The 26,669-nt window shown below is 28.7% G+C and overlaps 4 protein-coding genes across 7 annotated transcripts; 2 read left to right on the top strand and 2 right to left on the bottom strand.

The window, feature by feature from the left end:
* Window positions 1-2,737, bottom strand: LOC132922815 (receptor expression-enhancing protein 4-like). Its single transcript, XM_060986527.1, has 6 exons — window positions 2,514-2,737; window positions 1,911-1,983; window positions 1,394-1,473; window positions 1,122-1,242; window positions 517-633; window positions 1-452 (listed from the first exon to the last, which is right to left on the bottom strand). The coding sequence occupies exons 1-6, from the start codon at window positions 2,543-2,545 to the stop codon at window positions 159-161; spliced, it is 717 nt and encodes a 238-aa protein (XP_060842510.1). The 5' UTR covers window positions 2,546-2,737; the 3' UTR covers window positions 1-158.
* A 130-nt stretch (window positions 2,738-2,867) lies between these two features.
* Window positions 2,868-8,483, top strand: LOC132922013 (hippocampus abundant transcript 1 protein). 2 transcript variants are annotated; one of them, XM_060985311.1, is made up of 13 exons: window positions 2,868-3,013; window positions 3,232-3,426; window positions 3,580-3,675; window positions 3,762-3,824; window positions 3,891-4,018; window positions 4,091-4,205; window positions 4,289-4,501; window positions 4,565-4,678; window positions 5,458-5,639; window positions 6,292-6,389; window positions 6,475-6,674; window positions 6,752-6,869; window positions 7,664-8,483. In XM_060985311.1, exons 2-13 carry the CDS (start codon window positions 3,283-3,285, stop codon window positions 7,720-7,722), a joined length of 1,530 nt encoding a protein of 509 aa, XP_060841294.1. In that variant the 5' UTR covers window positions 2,868-3,013; window positions 3,232-3,282; the 3' UTR covers window positions 7,723-8,483. The 2 variants fall into 2 exon arrangements, with proteins under 2 accessions (XP_060841294.1, XP_060841295.1); XM_060985312.1 differs by having other exon boundaries at window positions 2,876-3,166.
* A 676-nt stretch (window positions 8,484-9,159) lies between these two features.
* LOC132921683 (UV excision repair protein RAD23 homolog B) lies at window positions 9,160-12,625 on the top strand. Its single transcript, XM_060984843.1, has 7 exons — window positions 9,160-9,449; window positions 10,212-10,290; window positions 10,399-10,591; window positions 10,655-10,805; window positions 10,874-11,003; window positions 11,803-12,116; window positions 12,180-12,625. Exons 1-7 carry the CDS (start codon window positions 9,384-9,386, stop codon window positions 12,288-12,290), a joined length of 1,044 nt encoding a protein of 347 aa, XP_060840826.1. The 5' UTR covers window positions 9,160-9,383; the 3' UTR covers window positions 12,291-12,625.
* A 3,045-nt stretch (window positions 12,626-15,670) lies between these two features.
* LOC132921159 (zinc finger protein 836-like) lies at window positions 15,671-24,252 on the bottom strand. 3 transcript variants are annotated; one of them, XM_060984018.1, is made up of 6 exons: window positions 23,500-24,252; window positions 20,997-21,116; window positions 20,865-20,924; window positions 20,229-20,576; window positions 20,086-20,157; window positions 15,671-19,833 (listed from the first exon to the last, which is right to left on the bottom strand). In XM_060984018.1, the coding sequence occupies exons 2-6, from the start codon at window positions 20,997-20,999 to the stop codon at window positions 16,342-16,344; spliced, it is 3,975 nt and encodes a 1,324-aa protein (XP_060840001.1). In that variant the 5' UTR covers window positions 21,000-21,116; window positions 23,500-24,252; the 3' UTR covers window positions 15,671-16,341. The 3 variants fall into 3 exon arrangements, with proteins under 3 accessions (XP_060840001.1, XP_060840002.1, XP_060840003.1); XM_060984019.1 differs by lacking the exon at window positions 23,500-24,252 and adding an exon at window positions 22,601-23,436; XM_060984020.1 differs by lacking the exon at window positions 20,997-21,116 and having other exon boundaries at window positions 23,500-24,251.
* Between the last annotated feature and the right edge of the window lie 2,417 nt (window positions 24,253-26,669).

Raw genomic sequence — 26,669 nt, forward strand, 5'->3', positions numbered from 1 at the left:
TAAAAAGAGTATAAAAATATTTGTTTAATGAAAAAAGAGATCAACACTATTATAAAAACTATTGAATAAAAATAACATCAAATTACACAACTTAGAAAAAACGTATACAATTTTCTTATAGGTACATGATAAATACAAAAATTAATTTGAGTTTGTTTTTAAAGTGCTTTTCTCCTTCTTCGTGTGTTAGATGATGGTGGATCATAAGTTTTTTCATTGTCTTTTGTCTGTGCATTTCCATACATGTCTGAGAAGGAATACTCAGGAGGCTCCTCTTGTACTAAAGAAGTTGAAGATTCTGAAGAACTTGTCATCTTGAAAGAAGTGTCATCTTCATCTTCAGAATCATTAATGACTTCTTCCCAATTAATCTCTCCATCTGGTTCACTATTTTCAATCACTGCTGTGTTCATATTCATACTAATATTTTGTAATTGAACAGCTTGTAACCCCTTGAGAAAAAAATGTTTAAAAGATTTAAACATACAAAGAATTTGATGATTAAGATTAACTTACATAAAGTTGGAAAAGTTTTATTGCCTGGCTCAAGAAAAAGTTAGTACATATTTTTCCTGTTACCATGAAGGTTTGTAAACCACCACTCCTCAAACTGCTTATATGAGCATCAATAGCCTGTAATAATACAAATAAATAGTTAATACAGTTAATTTAGGAAATTTGAAATTTATTAAATTTTTAAGCACTATAATTTTTGTTTAACCTTTTCACTATTAAGTTTTCATCCCGAAAAATACCCATCTCTGCTGAATTAATTTCTGTTTTTTATATTAAGTATTCTTAAATGATAAATTTAGTTACATTGATTTATAAGTTAATAAAAAAATAAATAAATTTATATATTTAAATATATATTAGCATTTAATGTATTATGTATAGCATGTTTATTTAATAAATTATTAAAAAAAAATATTATAATAATGATATAAATTTATTTTAGATTCTGTATGTATAATATATATAATATATTTATTTTAACTCAATAACAATGTATACTAGACATCTACTGTACAGCAGCTGTTGCCTGCTCCCTGACTTTTTATTTATTGCTTAGGATATTTATTTTATAAGTAAATATATAGTTATAATAATATAAACTTTACCTTTTCGTGCCGCTTTATAAAAGGACTTATAATATTTTTGTACACATAAGTTAGAGAGCTGTCTGAAGTTGGATAGGTCATGTAGAGAAACAAAAGCTTCAACTCATTATAAAATGGAAGCCTGTAAAATGTTATATATATATACTAAAATATTATTCAAAATTAAATATATTTTTTAAATTAATTATTTAAATAACACGAGACAATTTTAAATACTTTACTTTGATGGAATTAATTGATTAAAATATTAGTGTTTTTTTTAAACAACTTACCAAGGACCAATAAATATATCTGTTATGGTCTCTACTGAAGTGAACATTGAAAATGTTATCCAATACATTAGCCATATACCCTATATAAACATATAATTATTATTAATACAGTTAGAATAATAAAAAGTATTTAAAAAATATATATTTGTCCTTAATGATATCTTATCTAGTTTCTTTTCATATACTCATTAGACATTAGTCATATCCACTTCAACAAATGTTATGTTATCGCCATACTTTTTTTAATCTTTATGGTTAATTATTTTCTTTTATTATTTATAAACAATATTTTATAATAATACAATTTTTGTGAAAAAAAGGTTTTTTTTAGTACAGAAAATGTACAATACATTTTTTCCTTTAATTATAGTAGTACTAGTAAAAATATTACAAATTATAATTAAATGAAACATATGTTACATAAATCCAATAGTTAATTATAAAACATAAATAATAATATTAATATAATATTTCACACCATATTAATAGTATAATATTTATATATAATTAAACATACATAATTTGTTGATCGTTTTGTCTTGAGCACTTTGAATGACATATATCCTGGATATAATATGCCAAATAACATACTGAAAAAATAAAATTGTAACCCATTAAAAATTAAAATAGTTAAGTAGTTATTAGTCTAAAATCTATAAAACTACAGATATGTCGATATTAATCCAGTCATAATTGTACCAAATAATGCAGTATTGGAATTTTTGAAGTAGAATGTGATAAAAAAAAAAAAATGTAACTACTTAGGTCAGAGGTTCCCAACCTTTTTTGATTCACGGCACCCCCTTAGTCATTTTCTAAAAATCTGGAGGTACCCTATTACCTATGGCCTATAAACTAAAAATATATTTCAAATAATTGTGTGGCACCCTGGTTGGGAATCTCTGACTTGGGTAAACATAAATCTACCATAATAATAAAAACAATTTATAAAATAATAACAGGTACATTATAAATAATCCAGAAAAATAGCAATATTGGTAATTACTAATTTCAATTGTCTCGAGAGAATATTTTACTACACTAGAATATAATGATAAGTGAGCATTTACATCAACAAAAAAGTAGACAGAAGTTTCAAACAAACGTATATAATACTTACATCAGTGGTCTACATAAAAAATCCGGTAACATTTTATTGACGAACAGAGAAATATTAGTTATAGTTAATAATAAATATAAATATTAAATATTAAAAATTCACAATCTAATCACCAATCCTGCTATTAGAAATATAAAATAGAACAATCAATCATTCACAATCCGAGACCGCACAATTTATTACCATATAACATATTGTACTATTTGTACCTACTACCTATTTTATTATAACGTTTTGTTTTGAAACAAAAAGAATTATATATATTATCAACCGTAACCGTTCGTTGGTAATTGACCAATAGCAGACGTTCAAATTTGATATTTGTTATCAGCTGCTATCGATATTTGATAACGATAATAATATCAAAAATTCATCGTGATCGCAATATTCACAATTCACATAAAATAATCAATTCTCAAAACCAATTAACATCAAATGCCTAATAAATAATGAATAACGATTAACGGTAGTAAATACTAAATAATTACTATATTATCTGTGTAAGTAAACTGCGTACAAATTACAATTTCCAAAATCTGATTTCTCTTGTTATTAGCCATTATTCCGACATTAACCATTACCCATTAGTCAATCGTCATTGGACAATTCTCATTAATTATAATTTTTTTATTTCATGGAAGTCTTATAATTGAGTAATTGACATATAATTATTATATAGTATTTACATGTATTATAATTTTATTATGAACTTCAATAGCTAAAATGACGAACGAATAATTATATATTGCCTGAATTCGAAATTGCACAAATGGAACAGTATTTTCCATCGATTAACGAAGGTAAAAAGTATGAGACCCGTTCCACAATGGGTTCAAAAATGAAAACGAACAAGAGTATGTCAGGAATTGTAATCCGGAGCCATAGATCTCTTATGAATGATGGAATATTAATGGTAAAATAAAATTGTATTTATAATTTTTACATGTAGGAATAGACAATAGAGATTGCTTAACCATTGTTAACCTTGTATAACCTTTTAATGCTTATAGAAATTGTAAATATATTAAAATATTGTTATAAATGTTAGTCTTTAATTTTTGTTTAGAAATCAGGAATAGGAAAACCATCAATTTACCATGCATTGGTTATTATATTCTTAGAGTATTTTGCTTGGAGCATACTAACTTTACCAATAATATCAGTAAGTATAAAGTCAATTGTGAATAATTGCTTGTATTTCATAATTGGATATTGTGTATATTTAAAAAAATATATTTATTTTTACAGAAATTAAATAATACATTCCAAGATCATGCTTTGCTTATGAACGGTATTATTTGGGGTATAAAGGTACCAAAACTATATTAATTATCCAGTATTCTTAATAATTTTATTATTTATTCTTTTTTTGTTTAGGGTATTCTATCATTCCTAAGTGCTCCATTGATTGGTGCCTTATCTGATGTTTGGGGACGAAAATTATTTCTATTATTAACAGTGTTTTTCACTTGTATTCCAATACCTTTTATGTGTATTGATTCTGGGTACTTAATTTATAAAATTAAATTACAGTAAATTTAGTATAAGCATCTAATGAGTTGTTAACATTTTTTTAGGTGGTTTTTTGCCTTAATAAGTGTTTCTGGATTATTTTCTGTTACGTTTTCCGTTGTATTTGCTTATGTAGCAGATGTGAGTGATGAAAAAGAAAGAAGTTGCTATTATGGCTGGGTATATACTTAAAAATTAATATTTAATAAATTAAAATAAATTATAATTATTTTAAAAATAAATATTCAACGTCTTTTTTTTAGATAACTGGAACATTTGGAGCCAGTATGGTTTTTGGACCAGCTCTTGGTTCATATATTATGGAAATTTACAATACTAATTTTGTTGTATTTTTAGCATCATTAATAGCACTTTTAAATGTATTTTTCATTATTGTTGCTGTACCGGAAAGTCTGCCACATAAACAACGAACATCTACTAATTGTATATCTTGGAAAAAAGCAGATCCATTTGTTGTAAGTATCTATTAAGAATAAAATGTTAATATATCTCTATTCGTATTTGTATTTTGTTTTAAGGCTTTGAGAATGGTTGGTCGAGATCGAACTATATTAATATTATGCTTAACAGTATTCTTGTCATATCTTCCTGAAGCAGGAGAATACTCTTCATTATTTGTTTACTTGAGACTTGTAAGTGTTAAAATCTAATTATATTATTAATTTATTTATAATAATGCTTTAAAATAATCTTTTCAAATTAATTCAGAAGAATCCTATCATGTATTGATTTTAAAAAAAAAATTTTTATGTGAAGACACTTTATAATAGAAAGTAATTGAATTAGTTTTCATACTTCACTATCTTTTCTTAAGGAATCAAAAGTAATATCCACAGTACTTATATAAAAATAAAAATAATAAATTAACCATAAGTGTTAATTAAAGATGTCAAGCTTGAAAATGTAATGTTTAAATTTAATATTTAATGATAATTTTTCATGAGCGTCTTATGTTAAGATAAACAATTTGTTAAAATTACAAAAATTTACATATTATTTTGTAATTAAAAAGATACAACATTTTTAACATTTATACTTAGAAGATAAGTTTTTTTAGTGTAATTCAAAAAGGATTAATCTTAAAAACTTAAAAAATTCAACTGTTACTTAAATCATAATTTTCTATACTCAATAAATTTTACATATTTTTAAAAAATTCAAACTCAATTTAAACTTTTTCTTGGCATTTAATGTATTTTAAATTTTTTAGTTAACTGTTAATGAAATATAAATATCTGCATTTACTAATAATAAATAATACATTCACTATTCTGTAATCTGTATTAATTTAAAGTAGAAAAGGTTTATAATAATAATAGTTCAGTTCAAATTATAATTTTATTAAATTAGATTATTAATAAATACATTTATTATTTACCAAATATTTTAACTTAATAATTATTTTTTTTAGGTTATGGGATTTAGTATGTTCAAAGTATCTCTACTTATTGCTTTACTAGGACTATTGTCTGCAGTTATTCAATCTGTTCTTGGCATAATAATGAAAATGATGGGAGCTAAATACACAATAATGATAGGTTTGGTATTTGAAATCATGCAACTTATGTGGTTTGGATTTGGTTCAGAAACTTGGTATGTTATATATATTTTACAATAATAAATGCAATATTATGTTTCTCTTATTCTATAACTGAAACTAAAACATATATTTATGTAACTTAATAATTTATTATATTCAATAAAAGCGCTCTATAAGAACTATACAAAGTTTTTACTCATCTAATGGCATTGAAAAAACAATTATTTACTGAGAGTTTCAAATGTTTAAAAATATTTTGTTAATAATTGGATACAACATATTTTATCATAATGAATCTATATTTACTTAAAGTAACATAAAAATATCATTTTTAATTTTTAAATTAGTAATACTTGGCTTATGTATTAAATTATTTAAATTCTAGAAAAAAAATTTTGAGTATTTTAACTCTTACAGTTAATCATGGTTTTAGGCAGCGTTACGATTTAAAATAATCATGGGTCCAAGTACTATGGTTTTACAATATAATATAGTTTTCTGACTACAGTTTTTTATTTTAATCATAACGGTTGTCAAGTGCTAAGATATAACCTATATCATATTTGGCATTTTTCTCTTACATGATGATTATTAGATTTTTAGGTACTAAGTCTTCATAAGCCCACATTTATTTGTGAGCCTATGATATTTTTAGTTTATGAGTAATTATATAATCATATTATTATTATTATTTATATTTAATAGGGTTATGTGGTCTGCCTGTTTTTTGGCTGCCATTTCAAGTGTTACATATCCTGCTATTAGTTCATTTGTTTCCATTTATTCAGATGCAGATAAGCAAGGTTTAAAATTTTACTTATATTTTTTTATTATTTGAATGTTCAAAATAAAATTATAAAACTAATGGAAATTGATTTTTTTATTTAGGTGTGGTTCAAGGAGTAGTAACTGGAGTAAGAGGCCTTTGTGGAGGATTAGGACCTGCAATGTTTGGATTTATATTTTATTTATTTGATGTTAATTTAAATGAAGGAATGCAAATAGCTCATACTACTCATCATTCACTTAATAGTTCAGTCATAATTACACATTTAAAGTATAATATAAATAATAACCCATCTTCTTCGGTAATAATTGTTTATATTACATTTTTAAATGATTTTTTTATATTAACTTATTAATCATTTTTCTTTTGACATTTTAGATGATTCCAGGACCACCATTTGTTTTTGGTTCACTACTTGTTATGTGTGCATTACTAGTCTCTGTTTTTATTCCAGAAAATGTTCCCAATGGATCGGACCAACGTCATAAACAAATAGGTAAACATAACTACTTTTCATGTAACCATTTTTAATAGAATAATTTAATGTTTGATTGAATAAATAATAACTTTATACATATATATATAAAAAAATATTTCTATGGTAGCTAAAAAAAATGTACAATGATACAAAGATATTAATCAAAAATGGTGGCCTAAAACAAACAGGGGGCAAAGTCCACTAACATATTGAATAAATATAAGGAATATACAAAACATATATTAATATTTAAGTTTTTTTAAATTTTTTGTATTATATTTGTAAACCCCAACTCAATAATATATTGTCAGGGTAAGTTAAATAAGCAATTTACATATGAAAGCAAATACTATTCTTTAAATTTAGATGTTTTGTTTCTGTTAATTTGTGCAATAATATTTTAGTATCTTGAAATTATATTCTAATAATTGTAGAATTTTTATTTTCAAGGAACTACTTTATAGTATTTACTATTTTTCTTTTCTATCAAAAAAAAAATTAAACAGAATACAAAACTTAGTGTTTGACTTGTAATTGCATATTAATTATTAATATTTAGATTTTAGTATGAAGTTAACTAAAATTAATTCTAGTATTTGGAAAAACTACTTGTCTTTAAGACAAAAAAACATAATTTATTGGATAAGTTATCGAAAATATATGTTGTTTAAAAATCCAAGAATACCGTAATTAAGACGTATAATAATATATTTTATTATAAAACATTTTTGTTTGTGGATTAATTAGTTATTTTTTATTTTCTGTTTAATCCATAAAATAATTAATGCATCATATATCTAATTATGTTACAGGTTCTTCAACCCAAGTACAGTACCAAATTGGTCGAATAAATGTTCAATCCTACCTTTAATTGGCTGTCTAATCACATATTATATTTAGTGTTGGTTTCTTATAAAAAGAACAATAGTAACTACCTTTTGTGATTTGTGTTAAAGCTTATACATATTTAAAATTTATTTGTTCACATTGAGTTAAACTTTACATTGAAAGAATAGTTACTATACATTTTTTTTTAAATAATTCCTATGGAAGCTTTATTTAATTTATTTATATGATAATTTATTATTTATCATAGTATTATACACAAGTTGTTTTAAAGCTTGTGCATCCACTATTAGTTATAAAAGTAAAATCATGATGTTTTTATTCTATAAATGTTTCTCCAGTTAAATAAACATGAATACATTAATATTGTATTAATTAAATTTGTGTATACATTACATATTTAATATTTTTAATAATTAATTGGATGATGTTAAATGATATAATAAAAATATATGCATTAAAAAAAAATCTATTTAGTTGTATAAAATAAAAATTAAGTATTTTAAAGTATACTGTTTATCGTATTATACATTTTTTGTCATCAAAATGTATGTATATTATGTTAAATTTTTATTTTACTTTTAACTTATTTATACTTTTGATCTCTGTTAAGTTAGTTAAAATTTTAAAAACATTATTAAGTTATTATGCACTCAAATTACACCGCTCCTATTTTCGTAGATATAAATTAATTGTGTAGTATTGCGTCGATTAGGATTTGCAAGTTCCATGTTAAAATTGTAATTTTAATGTTTAAACGATAAATAAAATCGATTTAATTGGCAAGTTGTTTTTATTTCTTCATAATGTGGACATAACGAGTCGATTTTTTGATGATAATCATTGTCTGAGTGTTGTTCAACGAAATAGCCCCGTCATAATTGGCAATTGCAATTCTAAATAAGTGTGGACAGTGTGGTGCAAGAGGACTGCCGTCGAAAAGATTTCGGCGTTTTAGCGGTTTTTGCAAGGGTCATGGAGAGTAAAACAACCACAAATATTGTTCGTATGTTTGCGCGTTAATAGTATTAGGTGATTGTAATGCGCACGCGCACAATAAAATAATGGCCATGTTATATTATTTTTTTTATTCGAAAAACCCATAGTCATGATTTGACATTAAATTTGGTCGTAGGTGTGACTATGCACGGTTGAGGATCGTGACGTCACGTGCGCCAATTCAATGGCCATTTGATATCAGAGCTGATGATAATATAATATCCACAGTTTTTTTACTTCCAACTTCCGGTGAAATGCTATTTAAATTTGGGGATTCAGCTTTTGACTTGATATATTATTTTTTATTTCTAAGCAACTAACGATTTCACCTCGATCGATTTATTTAATTCAGATCTGTAAAATTCGAAATTCGAAATTTATATTTTTCCATGACGTATTGTAATGTTAGTTTAGGTTATGTTTCATACGTACCTATAACCCATTGACCATAATTGTCTGCCTTTAGGCTTCAATCACATCACGGATTCACGGCGAAGAAAAATAGCTTTCGGTGATAATTTTTTAATGTTATTTTTTCTAACAAGTTAAATCAAATTAACATTGTTGATGGTTAATTGTATAACACATACAATCGGTTTTACTAGTTTCTAACTCTTACACAGTATATTTTACGAATCTATTTACGTCTTAGATCATTTGTTAGTTTTGTATTCGGAAGCATCAACAATGCTTATCACGTTCAAAAATTTGCAACAGCAAACATTCAAACTGGAAATCGACTCGGATCAAACGGTAATATATTTTATTTTCAATTGTATAACGTACACGTTTAAATGAAGTACTGTTTATAATCAAAAAATCTAATGTTTTAAGTTTATTTATACCATTACCCTAATGTTCTAAAGCAGTATACCTAATCTAAAATTGTGCTTTTTTTTGTTTTAACTTTGACATTTGTTATATTTTGTATCAGATATATTTAGTAGACTGCATTTGCATGCTTATAAAAATAATGACCATGTTAAGTAATTTCATTTGTTAAATTATGCCGGTTGTGCGATGGATTAGTTTGATCGTAGACTACTCTTGTTTGTTTACAAAATAATCATATTTTATGTTAAAACTTTAAAATTGGTATTATTAATTTGTGTGTATTTTTTACTATTTAAATTAAACAATGAATGAATATTGTTAAAGTAGTGTATTTAAACAAGTTACATTTTATTTTATTTTTAATAAATTATTAATGCATGGTTTTCCCTTTAAAAAAAAAAAAAGATAAAATTAGAGAAAGGTATTTTAATCCAAAAAAAAAAAATAATATTTAATCTTGTATTTTATCTTGTTTTTTTTTAAAAAAAATAAAAATGCAATATTTATAAAATGTTGTAAAGTATAGTTGTTAGACTAATATCAAATGAAATTACTAAATAATTATATTATAATAATTTATGATTATATTGATGTTAAAAGTTCTAATATATTATGCTGTATATTATTAATATATAAATTGTATAAACAACACATTTACTAATTCGATTATCAAATTTGAAGGTAAGACAGTTAAAGGAAAAACTGCAAGCTGAAAAAGGATCTGAATATTTGGCAGAAAATCAAAAGTTGATATATGCCGGTTAGTATTGTTTATTTTAGCATGATGTAGATAACTATTGAATATTATATTTTATTATTATTATTATTATTATTTTTTTTTTTTTTTAATGATGTGAACAATATTCAGGGAAAATACTTAGTGATGATACTAAAATAAGTGATTGTAACATTGACTCAAAAAAATTTGTGGTGGTTATGGTTTCAAAAGCAGCTGGTGCTGTTAGTGCTTCTAGTGCCACTACTGCAGGTGCTTCTAGTGCCACAAGCAGTGTTACTAAACCTAGTGCATCAGTTTCAACATCTCAGAAACCAGCAGAGAAGTAAAATTTACCAATATATTTTAATTATTTTCATAAATGTTTAAATGAATATTTTTCATACAGGTCTCCTGTACCAGTTGAACAACCTAGAGTTGAAGAGCAATCAACCTCACCAGCGATAGAAACACCTGCCTCAGAACCAGAATCTGCGTCTAGTGATGAATTTGAAAGAATGGTTCAAAATGTTATGGATATGGGATATGAAAGGTCACAGGTTAGAAAATAGTTTTTCTATTCCTTTTATTATAAATTATGAAAAATTGTTTTCATTTTAAATTTAAGGTTGAAAATGCTCTTAGAGCTAGTTTCAATAATCCAGACAGAGCAGTTGAATATTTACTTACTGGAATACCTGATGAACTTCAAGCTGATCCAACTATTAATCAATCCATAAGTAGCATACTCAGTGAAGGTAATTGTTAAATTATAGTTTTATTGATATGACATACTATCAGAAAATTAATTTAAAATGGAAGGTATATAATGTTATTATTTAAATTACAAATTACCACCCTCTTCCTCCCAATCATCAAAAATATTCTGGGCTTAAAACTTTTAGATCAGCAGTTTTCAAACTTGTAATATATACACCACATTGAATTCCATTTTAAAAATATTTATATTCGACGAGTTTTCATTATTCATGATGTGCATATGAAAATCAAGAAATATGCCCTTTTTTCTTTAAAATCAAAAATGTATGCAAAATATGCTTTTTTAATTTTCAATTTTTAGACTCAACATTGTATAGCTCAGATTTAGCTTGGTCTACTATAAATCGAAAGCATACAGAACATTATGCAACTCCTATAACTTCTAAACCATATTCATGATATACAATTTATATTTATTTTCATTGATTTTAGCCTATATTTATTTAGCATTTATTTTAAGTACCTATATTTATATATTTTTATATTTAAATTAATATTAGATAAAATATTTTTAACTGTTTATTTGAATGATATTTTAAGGATATACAATATTTATCTTGTTAGTTATTATTGATAACTTTTATTATTTTGTTAGAAGCCTGTTTTATTTTGGGAACTATCATTCCTGTTTTTATTTAAAATATAACTTGTCTTTTGCTAAAGAGATTGATGAAAGATGTAAAATAATTACTCACATTACCTTGTCATGTCTTTAATTTGTATTATTATTTTATTCTTCATTGTTAATATAATTTAGTTACTTTCTATTTTTATTAGACACAGGTAGCTCAACTGGAAGTAGCCAAGTTCCCCAAGCTGATCCTTTAGCTTTTTTGCGCAACCAGCCAACATTTCAACAAATGCGTTCTGTTGTTCAGCAAAATCCCGAATTACTAAACTCTGTACTGCAGCAAATTGGACAAACCAACCCAGCACTGTTGCAAATGATATCTAATAACCAAGAAGCATTTGTTCGCATGTTGAACGAACCAAGTGAAGGTGCTGCTGCGGCACCAGCAGCTGCTGGTAGAGGACCAGTTGGAGGATATGAAGTGCCTGTATCTACACAAGACAAAGAAGCCATAGATAGAGTGAGTATTTTAATAAACATATTATCTTCTGTCAATTGATAATTTATTTTAAATTTATTTCAGTTGAAAGCATTAGGCTTTCCAGAACACCAAGTTGTGCAGGCATATTTTGCATGTGAAAAGAATGAAAATATGGCTGCAAATTTGTTATTGACACAAGAACCTGATGATTAAATTACCATGACTTCAAGACTGAAAGGATTTGGCTGAATAAGTACATATTAAAAAGAAAACCTGTGTATTTAACATATTTTCTAAGAAATAGTAATTATTTGTTTGGAAAATTTGCTTCAAAAAGAAAAACAATTTATTTATAATATCTTAGAGTTAGAGCAGTCCTTAAAGTTATTTCTTTTATTTTGGTTAATTTTATTGTGTTATTCTTTCTGATGGAAATAAAATCAATTTCTTTAAACATAATTTTTTATTATATGTAATTGATTTTTTTTCCCATTATAGTTTTTAAACGTTTGAAAACTATTAACAAATAAAAGTTACTATACATTTAATGTGACAGTTATATTTAATATACTTCTATATTTACCTCTGAGCCTATTTTTTTTTAGTACTACAGTAAAACTCATTTGTAGTGTTAGTGAAGTCAATGATTAATAAACTATAATATATTTGTATACCTTTTATTTAACCAAAATATAATTTTTTTTAACTTAAAATACTCGTGCTAATATGTTTTTGAAATGATAATATTAATAGACAATAAGGATGTCAGGAATAAACAACATTATATTATTCTTAAACACTTCATTATTACAAGTTTTAATGCAGAAGGAGAGTATTGATATGACAAAATGTTTTTAACATATATAAATTTCAGGTTGGCTAGCAAATGTTATAACTTCAATTAATTACCTTATTTAAGTGAAATATCAATAATTTTTTTAGAATATGGAAAGCGGCGATTTTCTGCCTTTGTCTAATACATGTGGAATTTAGAAATTTAAACATATTTTTATTCCAACAACTTATTGATCTAGTGGAACAATAAGGATTCTAAAAAGATTTGAATTATGTCAAATCTTTTTGACAAAAATTTTCCAAGATTTCTGATTTTAACTTCTACAAAAATTGAAATATTCCATTTTTTAATAAACCATTTAGGGGAATACAACCAAAAATGTGGGAAAATCGATTTCAAGAAGATTTGACAAAAAATCAAAATTTGTTTTTAGAATTATTATTGCTTCCATAGATCAATTGGTACGTTGATTTAAAACACGTCTAAATTTCTATATTATACCTAACCTAACGTCCTAATCTATGTAAGACACAAAAAATCATCATTTCCAATTTTCCAATCCTCTTAACATCATTTAGGATTATGTTTTTCAAATGGTCTCATAAAGCAATATTTTTATTAGTACTAACTATGACTATTTATCTGTTGTCATGCTGTGTGATTTTCTTAGTACTTAAGTAGTTTCATGTTTAACATTAATTATACACTTTCATCTTTATTAACACGAGTACTTAGATATATTTATTATTATTAACTACAGATAAGGGAAATTTTTTTCGACTAATATCATAAATACGTTCGATGATATTGTGGAAAAATATCTCATTTTTTCACAATATGCTATATAGACATTAGGAATTGTGATCCAGTTAATATATAAGTATGATATTATTGATATTATTAATAAATAATAATATATTATATATATCAAAATAACAAATTAGTCAAACATCACCCGGTACGTCGACGAACACTATAATGTATTCATATTATAGGTACCACCGTATACGTCTAGCCCGTAGAGTGTAGACAGATTGAGCAGACGCGCACTTATCGATTTTTTTTTCTGGATTCAATTTAAGTATGTTTTCGCGTAGGATGTGTGATAGCTGGGTCTGGGTGTACTAAAAATATATGTCGATGTAGCCGCGGGCCAGCCCACTCAAAAGTCAACATTTGAAATGTTTAAAGCACAATGGCCAGTTGCACAATGCCAATGCGTTGTTCAAGTAGACAAACATTGGTGAAATGAGATATGCAAATTTATAGATGGTGGTCTTTTTATCCATTTGACATAATATGACATTATACTTGACAAGTTATCAAAAAAAATTTATTTTTAAATAGTATACCCATGGCTAAATATATTTAACCATGAGTATACCTAAGTCTTGTTTATTTTACATATATCTAATATCTATATAAAAAAATAGAATATAGATATATATTTTTTTTTAATAAATACTACGTAGTAATTATTTTCAAAACGTAAACCATTTATCATCAATCAAAATTATTTCATTAATGGTATGATTGGTATGATGCTGATGCTTACTGCATCTAATACTACATAAAGCACATGGAAATATGAAATTTTTCTCAGTTCTCATTTACGATTTACCCCATAGAGGCATAGTCCATACCCATCAACTGAAAAAAAAGTGGGATGTATTTTAGTATTTTCAAGATATTTTCGCCATTTGCTACCACCCCGATCTTATTGTCAAGAAGTGTCCCCGTGTACAACCATAAATTAAGATAAGTTACGAGACGTGTTATTTAGAGCAGTTCCGGTAAGATTTGGCGCCTAGGGCAAAATTAAAAATATTTCTCCCCTATTTTATTTATCATATATTGTTATATATTATAAAAAAAATTTTGGCACTCTTTTAAACCATGCGCCGAGAACGCATGGTCTCTACCCCCCCCCCCACAGTACGGCTCTGTACCTACCTACAACGGATGTCATTACCTACGAGACTATGAATGATGATAAAATAAAATATAATAATCAAGAAGTTTTCATTCGGTAGAATGAAGTAGTTTTGAAAATGAAGTAGTCATACTGCTCGATTCGTTATACCTACTATAGTATTTATAATCAATGCCCAATGGTTATGTGCTTAATTGGGTATTCAGAAAATGTAGAAAGTAAAATAAACAAAAATATCGTTTTATTTCATCCCTAAAGTCTATAGAGATAAAGACATTTCTATAAGTAAAATACAACTGTTGCTGTTTAAATTTATATTTATATTAATACCAACGGCTACAAACATTTTTTAAAAATAATTTATAACTAGTATCTACGAGTATGATGTAGTAGATATTAAAGATTTCTATCGTATAGTAAAATTTTAGTTAAAAATGATAAAATACTGATAATAATGTCGTAAAAAGACAATAGCCAAGGTAATTAACATAAACATTTTAATTTTTAATATTTGAATTAGATAGCCATTGGAGAACGTTGCAAAGAAGTCGCTCTCAAGACTTGAGGTAATGATAAGCGACATCTTAAGTCCAAATACCGGCTGTGCCTGTCATTCATGAATTTACTCGCACCAGTCACACCCCAACAAACAAAATTAAAGCATATTAAGCCTATAAAGGGGAATGATCTTTTGACATCAATAGTCAGTATTCAGTGAATTTTTTTTAATTCATCAATTACCGCTATGTTGTGATCATCAACTGTGACATTACACGGATAAACCAGCCCATGTAGTAATAAATTAGGACTCAAAAAAATTGATCAAAACTTAAAACAATAATAAATTAATTTATACAACAAAAATAATAATGGTTTTATGTATTTATTGTATAATTGATTAGATACGTCTATACTTTTTGATCCAAGTAAAATTCAAGTAGAAAAAAACCCTTACGACAATTCTTGACTACACACAGATTATATAAAATTATGCATACAGTTTGGTTGAAAAATAAGTTTGCTTAGTAAATAATTTCTACAATAACGTACATTCTTACTTAAAAAAATTCGTACACTTAGTATAATATGTAATTGGGTATTATCTATACAATGTCAATGAAGTTGAAAGAATATTTACAAATAGCGTAACAGGTATTAAAGTGCATTTTTAACAGTAAATAACAAAAATATAATACAATGATTATTTATTTGGTGTTAAAAATAAATTATATATATATATGTATGTATATTAATATAAAAATGTAATACACAGAACAAAACCCATGCCTATTATAAGTATAAAAAGTATATACAATATGTAATGATACCAAGAATTAGGTAGGTATGTATTTGTTTTGCCAGCTAGTGGCAGTATAGGTACCAGTCTTTAAATAATATTATATATTCTTTCAAAGATATCGTCTTCAAAATGGTTTGGTCACTAAAAGTTCTTTGTATAAATTAAATAAATAGAAAAACAACAGGTTTTACACAACAACTCCAAAAGCTCAATAACTTAATAATAGGAACCTAAATTAGACTTCATCATCGTCATCTTCTTCCTCTTCTTGTTCTTCATCTTCATCGTCATCTTGATCATCAACACCATTTTCCTCCACGTCTTCTTCTTCGTCATCATCTGCTTCAACCTTTACCTTATCTTCCTCGGCATCAACATCGTCATTTTGTTCATCATCGTCGTCGTCTTCTTCTGCATTCTGTTCTATGTCTTCTTCGTCTTCAACATCATCAAATTGTTCATTATCATTATCTTCATCTCCATCGTCGTTTTGTTCTACATCTTCCTCCTCCTCTTCTTCTTCTTCTTCCTCCTCATCGTCACCTTTATTTTCTATTTTAACATCTACACCATCTTCTTCTACTTCTTCTTCTTCTTCTTCTTCTTCTTCCTCCTCTTCAATTTGTTCATCTAACATGTCATCATCCATTTCTTGACACAAATCTTTACCTTTGCACAATTTACTACCAGGTCCATGGCTCAAAATATGTTTCTCTCCATATGACTTTGAATTAAAAACTAGTTCACACTCATCACAATGATATTTTTGGAACGTAGGTGGTGCAGTTGAATGTATAATACGATGTTTTTGTAGTTTCGAAAATGCATTGTGATTGCGACCACAAACATCACAAGCAAATAACGACAAAACTGTGGCATTCGGATGGTGATTATCTAAGTGTAAAGCTAACTCATCATAATTTTTAGTGATTTTACAGCAAATACCACAGACGAATGCAGCTTCTGTGCGATGAGCTCTTATTAAATGTTGCCAAAAATGTTTCAAACTTATCCATTCTTTTTTACATATACCACACACGGTTTTATTACTTTTTGGTATAGAAGATGGCTGTTGTTCCTTGCGCTCAGTTTCTTCTTCCATATAACTGTCTTCAATAATCGAATGCTCTTCTCGTTTGTGATCATATAAATCTGTTTCAAATCTAAAACTTTTGTAGCAAACTGTACAAGAATGTAATTTTCTCAGTCTCTTTGTATTTATATCTGAAGTAACGTCATCTATATCTCGTTTCAAACTCTCCTGTTGCTCTTCATTGAAACCAAGCTCAGCAAGTTCTTTAGGAAGACCATATAGTTTGGGAGTTTTTGGTTTTGGTTCTATTGGTTTTTTCACAGGAGTAACTACTTTGGGGAATTCCTCTTTTGCTGGATGATTTTCAATGTGATCTTTAAGTTTATCCATATCGCTGAATACTTTCCAACAGATTTTGCAAGGTTTTAAATTTTTTCCATGAATTTTATCTATGTGTTCTCCAACTTTACTTCCAAGAGTAAACATTTTCCCACAAATCTGGCAAATATTTGATTTGGAAAATGTCTGAGGGTGTGCTTCATGTAAGTGTTTTGATAAACCGTCATTGTCTACACATACTTCCATACACACACCACATAAATACTGAGTATTTTCTTTATGTCGCTGCCTCAAGTGTTTTCTATAAGTTTTTTTATTTGAATGCATATCTCCACAAAATTCACAAACATATGAAAATACTTTACGAACATGATCACGTTTATGTTTCTGGCAATCAACTTTTGTTCTCATAACTTTGTCACAACCTTCAACATCACAACACAACTCTGGATCATTTCCATGTTTTTCTCTGATATGATCCATTAATAACATTTTATTATCAAAATGTTCACCTGTTTTATCTTCAGAACATATCTCACAGTACTGAACTAAGTGACTATGCTTTAAATGTCTATTTAAATAAGTTTGATATTCAAATGTTTTACCACATTTTGTACAAGGATAATGACCTTTTTCTTTGGGTATTGGCATTACATCTCTTTTACCTTTGCAATATTTAAGATGTTTCTTCAGTAAACTTCTAATCCTAAACACTTTATCACATCTTATACATTGGTGAATGGCATTTAATTCTGCACAAATACTATTATTTGATTTGTCTATAAGCTGATCTACGGGATCAGAATGATATTTGATCATATGCCTTTTAAGGTGAACTTTAGAAGCAGATGTACGTGCACATAAGCTACATGTGACATCTGGATGACCTTTGTGTTGTCTACTAACGTGCTTCCATAAATGATTGTTTCCACTATAATATTTTGAACAAAGATCACATACATGTAGTTGATGGTCATTCTTTCTGTGTTCAGATATTTCTTCAACAGTTTTAAATTCAGTATCAGGACATAATGTACATTTTAGATTCACTTCAGTTAATTGATCTGTTACAAAATGAGATACTTGGTCTTCAACATTATGAATTGATCTATGCCTCATCATTTTTGACCATTTGGTATAAGTGCGACCACATATATCACAATAAATAGCATTCTCCTTGGATACTAAAGGTTCGTGTTTCTCTTTTATATGTTCTCTGAGTTTTGGTACATCCACATGAACTTTTAGACATATACCACATAATAAAGGCATACATTCGGCATGTACAGCCATTATGTGTTTGTAAAAATCATTTCTATTAGGCCATAACCGACCACATACTTCACAAGTATTAGGAAGTTCACCTTGGGTTTCATGATGAGATTGATGTTCAATTTGTAAAGATTGTGAAACAAATAATTTTCTACAGTCTGGTTTTGGACATATAAGCGTTTCATTAGTGCCGTGCTCTTTAAGAACATGCCACCATTTTTCTGTACGAGAACCACATGATTCACCACATAATTCACAGCGATTCACAAAACTACTTTGAGAATTGCCAGTGGTTGTAACAGCCGTTGTGGTAATCATATCATCACAACCAGTCATCAGATGAACAGAAGACATGTGTCGTAAAAGTTTTTCTTCACTTGGAAATACTTTATGACAGACTTGACAGCTAATTGTATAATGCTCATTATTTGAAGATTTAGTTGGATGAAAATTATTGTTAATTATAATTAATTTATCAGGATCAATAATTTGACCATCATTGTCGTATACTGTGTGGATGACCACATGTCTCATCATTTTTTTCTTGGTATCATGTTGCCGTGCACAAACTTGACATCTATACCTACGTTGTACGGAATCAGCAGTATCACAATTTTTAGGATGTTGGATATTTACATGCTCCATTAAAGATTTACTATCACTACAAATTTTCATACACACTCCACATGTCACTGCAGCTTCCTGTTTGTGACCTCTAACCATATGTAACCAAAGACTAGCTTTGTCTTGAAATTCTCTAGTACATACTTCACAAAAAAACACGGTTTCAGCTTCCATCATACTTTCAGCAAGTTCTTCGTCTTCACCTAAATGTCCATTTAGTTTATGTAAATCTGAAGGTTCAATACCATGCACTTCAGATATATGTTGACTTAGATCATTTTTATTGCTAAAATTCCGTTCACATAACAAACAGGATTGACGAAGATTTTCTTGTTTAATCTGAGAAAGCAGAAAATGATCACTGGGTCCTGGTGGATCAATTTCATTTTCTCTAGCTACTTTTCTTGGATTAGCATTCTTGCGACGACTACCAGAATCTGATTGTGATATACTTCCTCCCTATATTTAATTATATTAAATAAGTAACATAATAAATTAATAATTAAAATAAAATAATAAAAATCAGGCCTCAAAACAATTTATTATATAGGTTTTTTTAATTGTATATATTGTAATTGTTTTAGTTTTATAGGTTTTGCAATTTTGGATGCAATATAGTAAGATGAATAAATGAGGTTTTAACCGGTTTTGAGTACTGATAAAAATTAAAAATTATTTCAATAGGTTATCTTTTATAGTTTAACACATTACCGATTTAAAATTTGATCTTGGTTTATCCCTCGGAATATTATTTATGATACAATTATCAGCATGAACTCCAATCTAAAATTAATAACAAATATTCAAATTATAAACTCAGAAGAAATACTAGCTTAATTTCACTAGATAGATACCTCTAGAAAATCCATTGGGTTTGGAGAATCTTCCCGTATACTATTATTGTTAGTATGGTTACTGATTATGGCACGTTCCTGCATCATTTTTTGATGCATTGCCTGTTGTTGTTTTTGATACTCTGTACGGCTATCATTAGCAAAATATTGCATTTTGTTAAGTGGTGGTGGAGGTCCCCTTTGAACAAGTTGCTTTTGACTCAAACGCTGAGCTTTTAAAAATTGTTGTAATTGCATAGATGCTGCAGGTTGCTTGGAAGGCCATATTGCTGGTTTTAAAGGAGGAGGTTCACTTTTAATTTTCCTGGGTTTGGGAGGAGGATTTGGAGAAACAGCAAAAATTGATACCTAAAAACACAAACATTTAAGTTTAATAAGTCTGAACATATTATTTAAAAAACCATATACACTTCAATACAAAATAAATATAGAATTAAATTTAATTATTGATGTAAAATATATATATATTTTTTTAAGGGATTACAAAATGTAATATTATATACTGAATTGATTAATAGTCAACATTTTACAAAGAAAAAAATGTGTGAGTTTAATTGTAAATGTAAAATAAATAAATATTAAAAATTGTATAGTTAAAAAACAATATTTTTTAAATAGGAATAGATTTTTACGTACTTCTGGTTGAATGTGATGTAATCGTGACATTTTATTATTTTGTATAGACTGATTGGATTCCTAAAACAAACAACAATATTATATTAATATTTAAGTTATTATTAAATAAACAACACAAAATAAACATTTTACCATATTTAAAATAGAATTGTTAAGAAATTAATACTCTCAACAAACATGTTTACTGGTTCAATATAGAAAATAAAATGTAAAAAGTTTTCCTTTAAGTGACAACAGTACTTTGGTTATATCCTAAAACAAACCAAAGGTTAAAGTTATACATTTTGTAACATCATAAGTAAAATATGTTCAATTTTCTAATTAACCTTCATCACTAAATTTAATTCCTATTACAATTGTTGATATATATTGAAGTTTCAATAATAATGACAATTTTTTTAAATTTTTATAGCTATTTATTTTATGAAGATAACTGATAAGATAAAATTAATTATTTTATTTAGATAATTAGGGAAATTAATAACTAAGCATATACCTAGGTATTATTTAATACAATGATTCCTGAGTTAGTTATGATTTAGCTATGATTATAAGAGAATAATAATATGTAGGTACCAATAAATATATATACAAATAGGTTAAAAATTTAAAAACACATATCATTATGACTTTCCTCTGCTCAGAATCTTATAATATCAATGGACAGAAAACTATGGAACAACAATTGTAGTTGCAACATCTAGTGATTAACAAATTTTAATTGTCTTAGTATAAATTTGTTAGGGTATACAATATTTTTTTAAAATATTTTTTGTCAACGCCTTTTAAACATACTAAATATTAATTATATTTTATAATATAAAAACATTCAGTTTGTTTTCAAAATTCAAGGTATGTGACATCACTAATTGTTATCTATATATGATGTATTATATATTCTGTGGGTACTCATGTGAAAATTCAAGATTTATATTTATATATACAAATTAACTGATAACTGATTAACCCATGTCAAAATAATAAATATATAGGTTAAGTACTTAACTTAATAATAAAAAATGGCTTTATTGAATGAACAGGTAAAAATTAAAATAATTATTTTAAGATGAAAGTATAATCAATATAAGGAAAATTCAATTATTTAAAAACTTATTAGAAAAAGAGAAGTTATAAATTTAACAATCATTTTACTATTTGATATGGTTTCATGTATTTATAATGTATATTTTACACTTTAACTAGATTGGTTTGTTTCAATTTAAATTAGGAGTTACTATTTTATCGTTCTCAACACTTGTAGGCGAATTATTTGTATATTATTGCAAAGCAAAATAATAATAGTATATTTATATATTTTTAATTGTGGTATCACGCTAAATGATAATAAATACATATTTCAATAATAATAATATAACAACAATCGTTTTCAAAGAATCGGTTGTTCCGAGGAGAAACGTGATAACAATAATAATTGGAAGGCGGCGGCAACAGCTGCAGCTGCTGTATATCATTATACATAAATTTAATATGAAATCTTACATGCGCGCACGGTGCTTGAAATGTTCGGAATACGATTATTTCCCTCTAAAACGCGATGGCGAAATGATAAAAATGAAAAATTCAAATTTTGGTAAGCCTAGATGTTATCTTATCAATAATAAATGATAACAAAACGAAAGAATTATGAAATAATAAATAATAATACATATATAATTAATTATTATGTTATTATAAATATTGTTGTCAATAGATAACCATTAAGCCCGAGCATGTACCGAGTAACTGGCGGTAGTTCCGTCGTTCCGAGAAGAGAAAAATTTCACGACCGTCTGGACAACTTTTGACCGACTACCGAACGAGATTCGCACAACAAACTGGCCCAGTCGTTTAGAGTCAACACCGTTGACGACGACACAGCACCACAATCGTAGTCGTCGCCGACGGCCCACACACTCGTTTTCCTAGAACAATTCCACCGTGTCCGGACCAGAAGGAGGTGCAGCCGGCCGATTGTTCGTTCCGCACACACGCACACGCGGCACCACTCCCGCTCGGAGTGAAAAAATATATATAATATGTAAAAATCCTGAAGCGTATCGTCAACCGCGCACCGTTAGCGGCGGCAGGTGTATTGCGTTAGTGTTTTCACGCGCATAACGAATTAGCCGCAGCAGGTCGTTGGAGCGAGAGGGCGAGCGGGCGGGCAGGCGGTCAGGCAGCGACGGCACTACATAATGTAAAGAACGAGAACCGAAATCCAGTTGCCGCCTCCGGTCGTGGCCCCTTGGACGAGCGATTCCCTACCGCACTGCCTCTGACGCCCAACACTCCACCGCCCTCCGTCCACCTCGTTTCGCCAAACGACTGCTACATCACACTCCTAGACGGTCGCCAACGTCGCCGTTCTACATTCTACGCGCGCGCCACATCCGTAACACCGATGGTGTATTTAGGTCACCTTCACGCGCGCCGACAGGAGTGTAAAAAAAATTCCGAGCGCTACGTCCGGTCCCTTGCGTCGGACTGTACCTACCGATCGCTCAGGACCAATTATTTTTAGGTCGTGGCCCGAGTGCGGAGTCCGCCGAAAGAACCCGGGGGTACACCCAAGAGAAAACGCGAACAAGATCGAAAAAAAAAAATTTAACTTCCAAACAATTGCAAAATACGTTACCTTTGCGCGACGCAGCCGCTATCCGTTCCGGGCGAAGTCTGATTATGTGTCCAAAGTCACTGCCGAGTGACGACGACGACGACGACGACTAGTAATGCGGTGCCACTCACGGTGACGTGCGCGGGCGGGAAGGTGGTAGAGGTGGTGGTAGTGGTGGTGGCGGCGGCGGTGGCGGTGTGTCGTCACTGTCGTGCGGCGGGGCCCCTTACATAACTGGCCCACGTCCAAAGTCGGCCATTTGCACGAGCATGGATATCCGGTGGCGGTGGCCGCCCGGGCGTGGACGGGGATGACTGTGGACCGGGCCCGTCGTGCGGACGACGGACGAACCGGCGGGCAGCTGCAGTGGCGGCCACAGGAGCACCCGCGAGCTTGGATATCCGGCGCGGGCGACGGGCACGGCGAGGCGTCGGGTTCAGACCGAAAGACGGGACATGGGTCCAACGTCGTGGACACGGATACGCGGATCACCGGAGCACGGCGCCCATACAAGATCGCGAAGTCGCGAAACCGAATGACATATTACTAACTGCTTATATCTTTTTTTTATTCCCCGTCGGCCGTCTGGACTTAGTAAACCGATGTAAACGGAACCACGATTCCACGATACGGTCGGCAGGATAGACGAGGGGAGAGAACCATTGGTGCTCGTACCAACCGAACCTCGCGCCGTCGGATGTGTCTCCGGCCTGTGGCCGCGCACCACTGGACCAGTCGCAGTGTGGCCAACGGTCCCACTGTCACAGCAACAGCCCCCCGTTTGATTAAAATCAATTGACGTCGTGCACTTGTGACTTGTCAACTTGTGGCTTGTCGTTTGTCTCTGTGACTGTGAGGCTAAAATAAACAATCATAATGTAAAATTGTCAACTGATAACTGTATAGTTTTTATTTTCAAATTTGTATAATATTTTTATTTGAATAATTGAATATTGTATTATATCTCGACAACTCGTTAGTCGGTAATTTATATTTTATAACGAAAGGCGATTGGAATTGGGCATTGATAAAAGAATAGTTGCTTGGATTGTGGGAAAACGAACCGGAGTTTCTGGACATAATTATTTTGAGGAAGAATGGTTTCGAATTTTATTTTTTTAAATCCATTCGATAATTTAACAGTACGACAGTAATATGCTAATATTATATTTTAATTAAATTTTCTGTATGGCTTTCAATTTTGATTGTCGTATTTGTAAATGAATTATATAGACAAGGTAGGTATTATCTTAGAAAGTCATACAGTAGCCCTTACTATAATAGTTGCTAAACCAGTATGGTTTTGTTTTTTACTTTTTGGTATGTGAGAAATCATTAATCAAACTCATAAGTATATTAATATTTAATAATATTTAGCCATGGAATATGGTTGAGTATACAAAATTATGACGAAGGATCACGGTTATTATCGACGCGTCTATCCCTGTGATAAATATTGTTTTTTTAAGTAATATTCTCATGTCATAATTGTCTGTTAATTAATTTATTGACTATAATGATGTATTTTTATTAATTATTAGTATATGCATTATGCAAGTGGGTACCGTATGTACCTAAATGTTTATCTCACTATTACGCGATTTGACATATATTAATTATTAGTATATTTAATATTACCATCTTTGAACTTAAAATGTTTTCTTAATAATTAATATATCGTGATGGTGATCTTTCAAATTTAGTGCATGATTTGTGATCTATACGACTATACCAATACAGATTAATTATAGAATACCTCATAATCTACCTATTATTCTACGACTTAAAGAACGATAGTGGGATAGGCTTATTTTTTGGAACAAATAAACTTATGACGAGCAATCTGATTATGGTTTATGAAATATATCGCGGATCTATCATCATTTTCGAACCATATATTCACGACTCGTGCAGTATCTATTGGCTATTACTATTAAAAATTTAAAAATAATATTGTAATAATGGATTCAAGGTCATAACTGTAAAGAAGGCCCAGGAACCCCCTCATAAAAATGTTTACAACTTTACAAGTAGAAACATTTTAGTGGTGATGGTGAATATAGTTTATTGACTATAGTGACTACCTATGCATTTTCAGTATCTATAAAAAATTTGGACCCCTCGAAATTTTTTTAGTTACGGCCTTGAGTGGATTAATACAGTTTTGGTCAAATGCTCAAAAACCATTATTGTTTTTTCATCGAAATAAGCTTGAATAAACAGTTTAAAAATATTATTATAATAATTATCATTTATCAGTTGGTAGTCACTAGTTAGTTCACTATTATATTATCTTTAATCGTGAGTTAGTTAGCTTAGATTTTAGTGATCTTACTATGATCTAAGCATTCTAAGCAGTGGCAGTAGCGTATATAGTATTTCTTGGGAGGAAATATAATTAAAATTGTCGATGACAAACAGCTCAAAATTGCATTAACTACTGCAGATAGTGTGATAAATAGAAAAAAAACACAACTATAACCATATAAAAATAGCTAATAAAAGGTGGTTCAAGGGGAGATATCTCCCTAATCTCCCCACGTAAATACGCCACTGGATCTAAGGTTGTTACTTGTTAGTTGTTATATGGCAATTAGTAATACGGCTGTAATCTGTAAATAATAGATATACAATGTACTTGTACTACAATACTACATCTTCTTCAATTGCAGCTGTGATCACTATAAAAAAAAATTTACCATTTACCAAAGGTGTAATTGTAAAGACTAGACTTTTTAAACCTTAGTTCGTGATAAATACTATCGTCTATCAATATACTTTTGAATTTTCAATTAACCTTAAATCCAATAATATATATTATCTAGTCTATGCTTATTACTTATTAGTTATTACCCTTGGATATAAATCTACTTTATCTAAGTACCAAGTTAGTAATTACTTTTTCGTTATTTTTATAGTACATGATACATGAATTGTTTTCTACTCATTTGGCCAATACATAATACATATACATATGTTTTATTTTGTGTATATCATAGACCATAGTTCATAGACATATGTCTATGGTGCATAATGCATAATATTATACATTTTAGTAAGAAATTGCACCCGAGAATACGAGATAGCGTCAGTAGTATGAATGATAATTGTTTACTTATTCTTGGTAGTAGGTCTTGTTGTCATATGTTTATATTATCAATAATAAATTTATAAATGCACTTTTTTTTTTA

Source organism: Rhopalosiphum padi, chromosome 2 (genome assembly GCF_020882245.1).
Source record: "Rhopalosiphum padi isolate XX-2018 chromosome 2, ASM2088224v1, whole genome shotgun sequence".
NCBI lineage: Eukaryota > Metazoa > Arthropoda > Insecta > Hemiptera > Aphididae > Rhopalosiphum > Rhopalosiphum padi.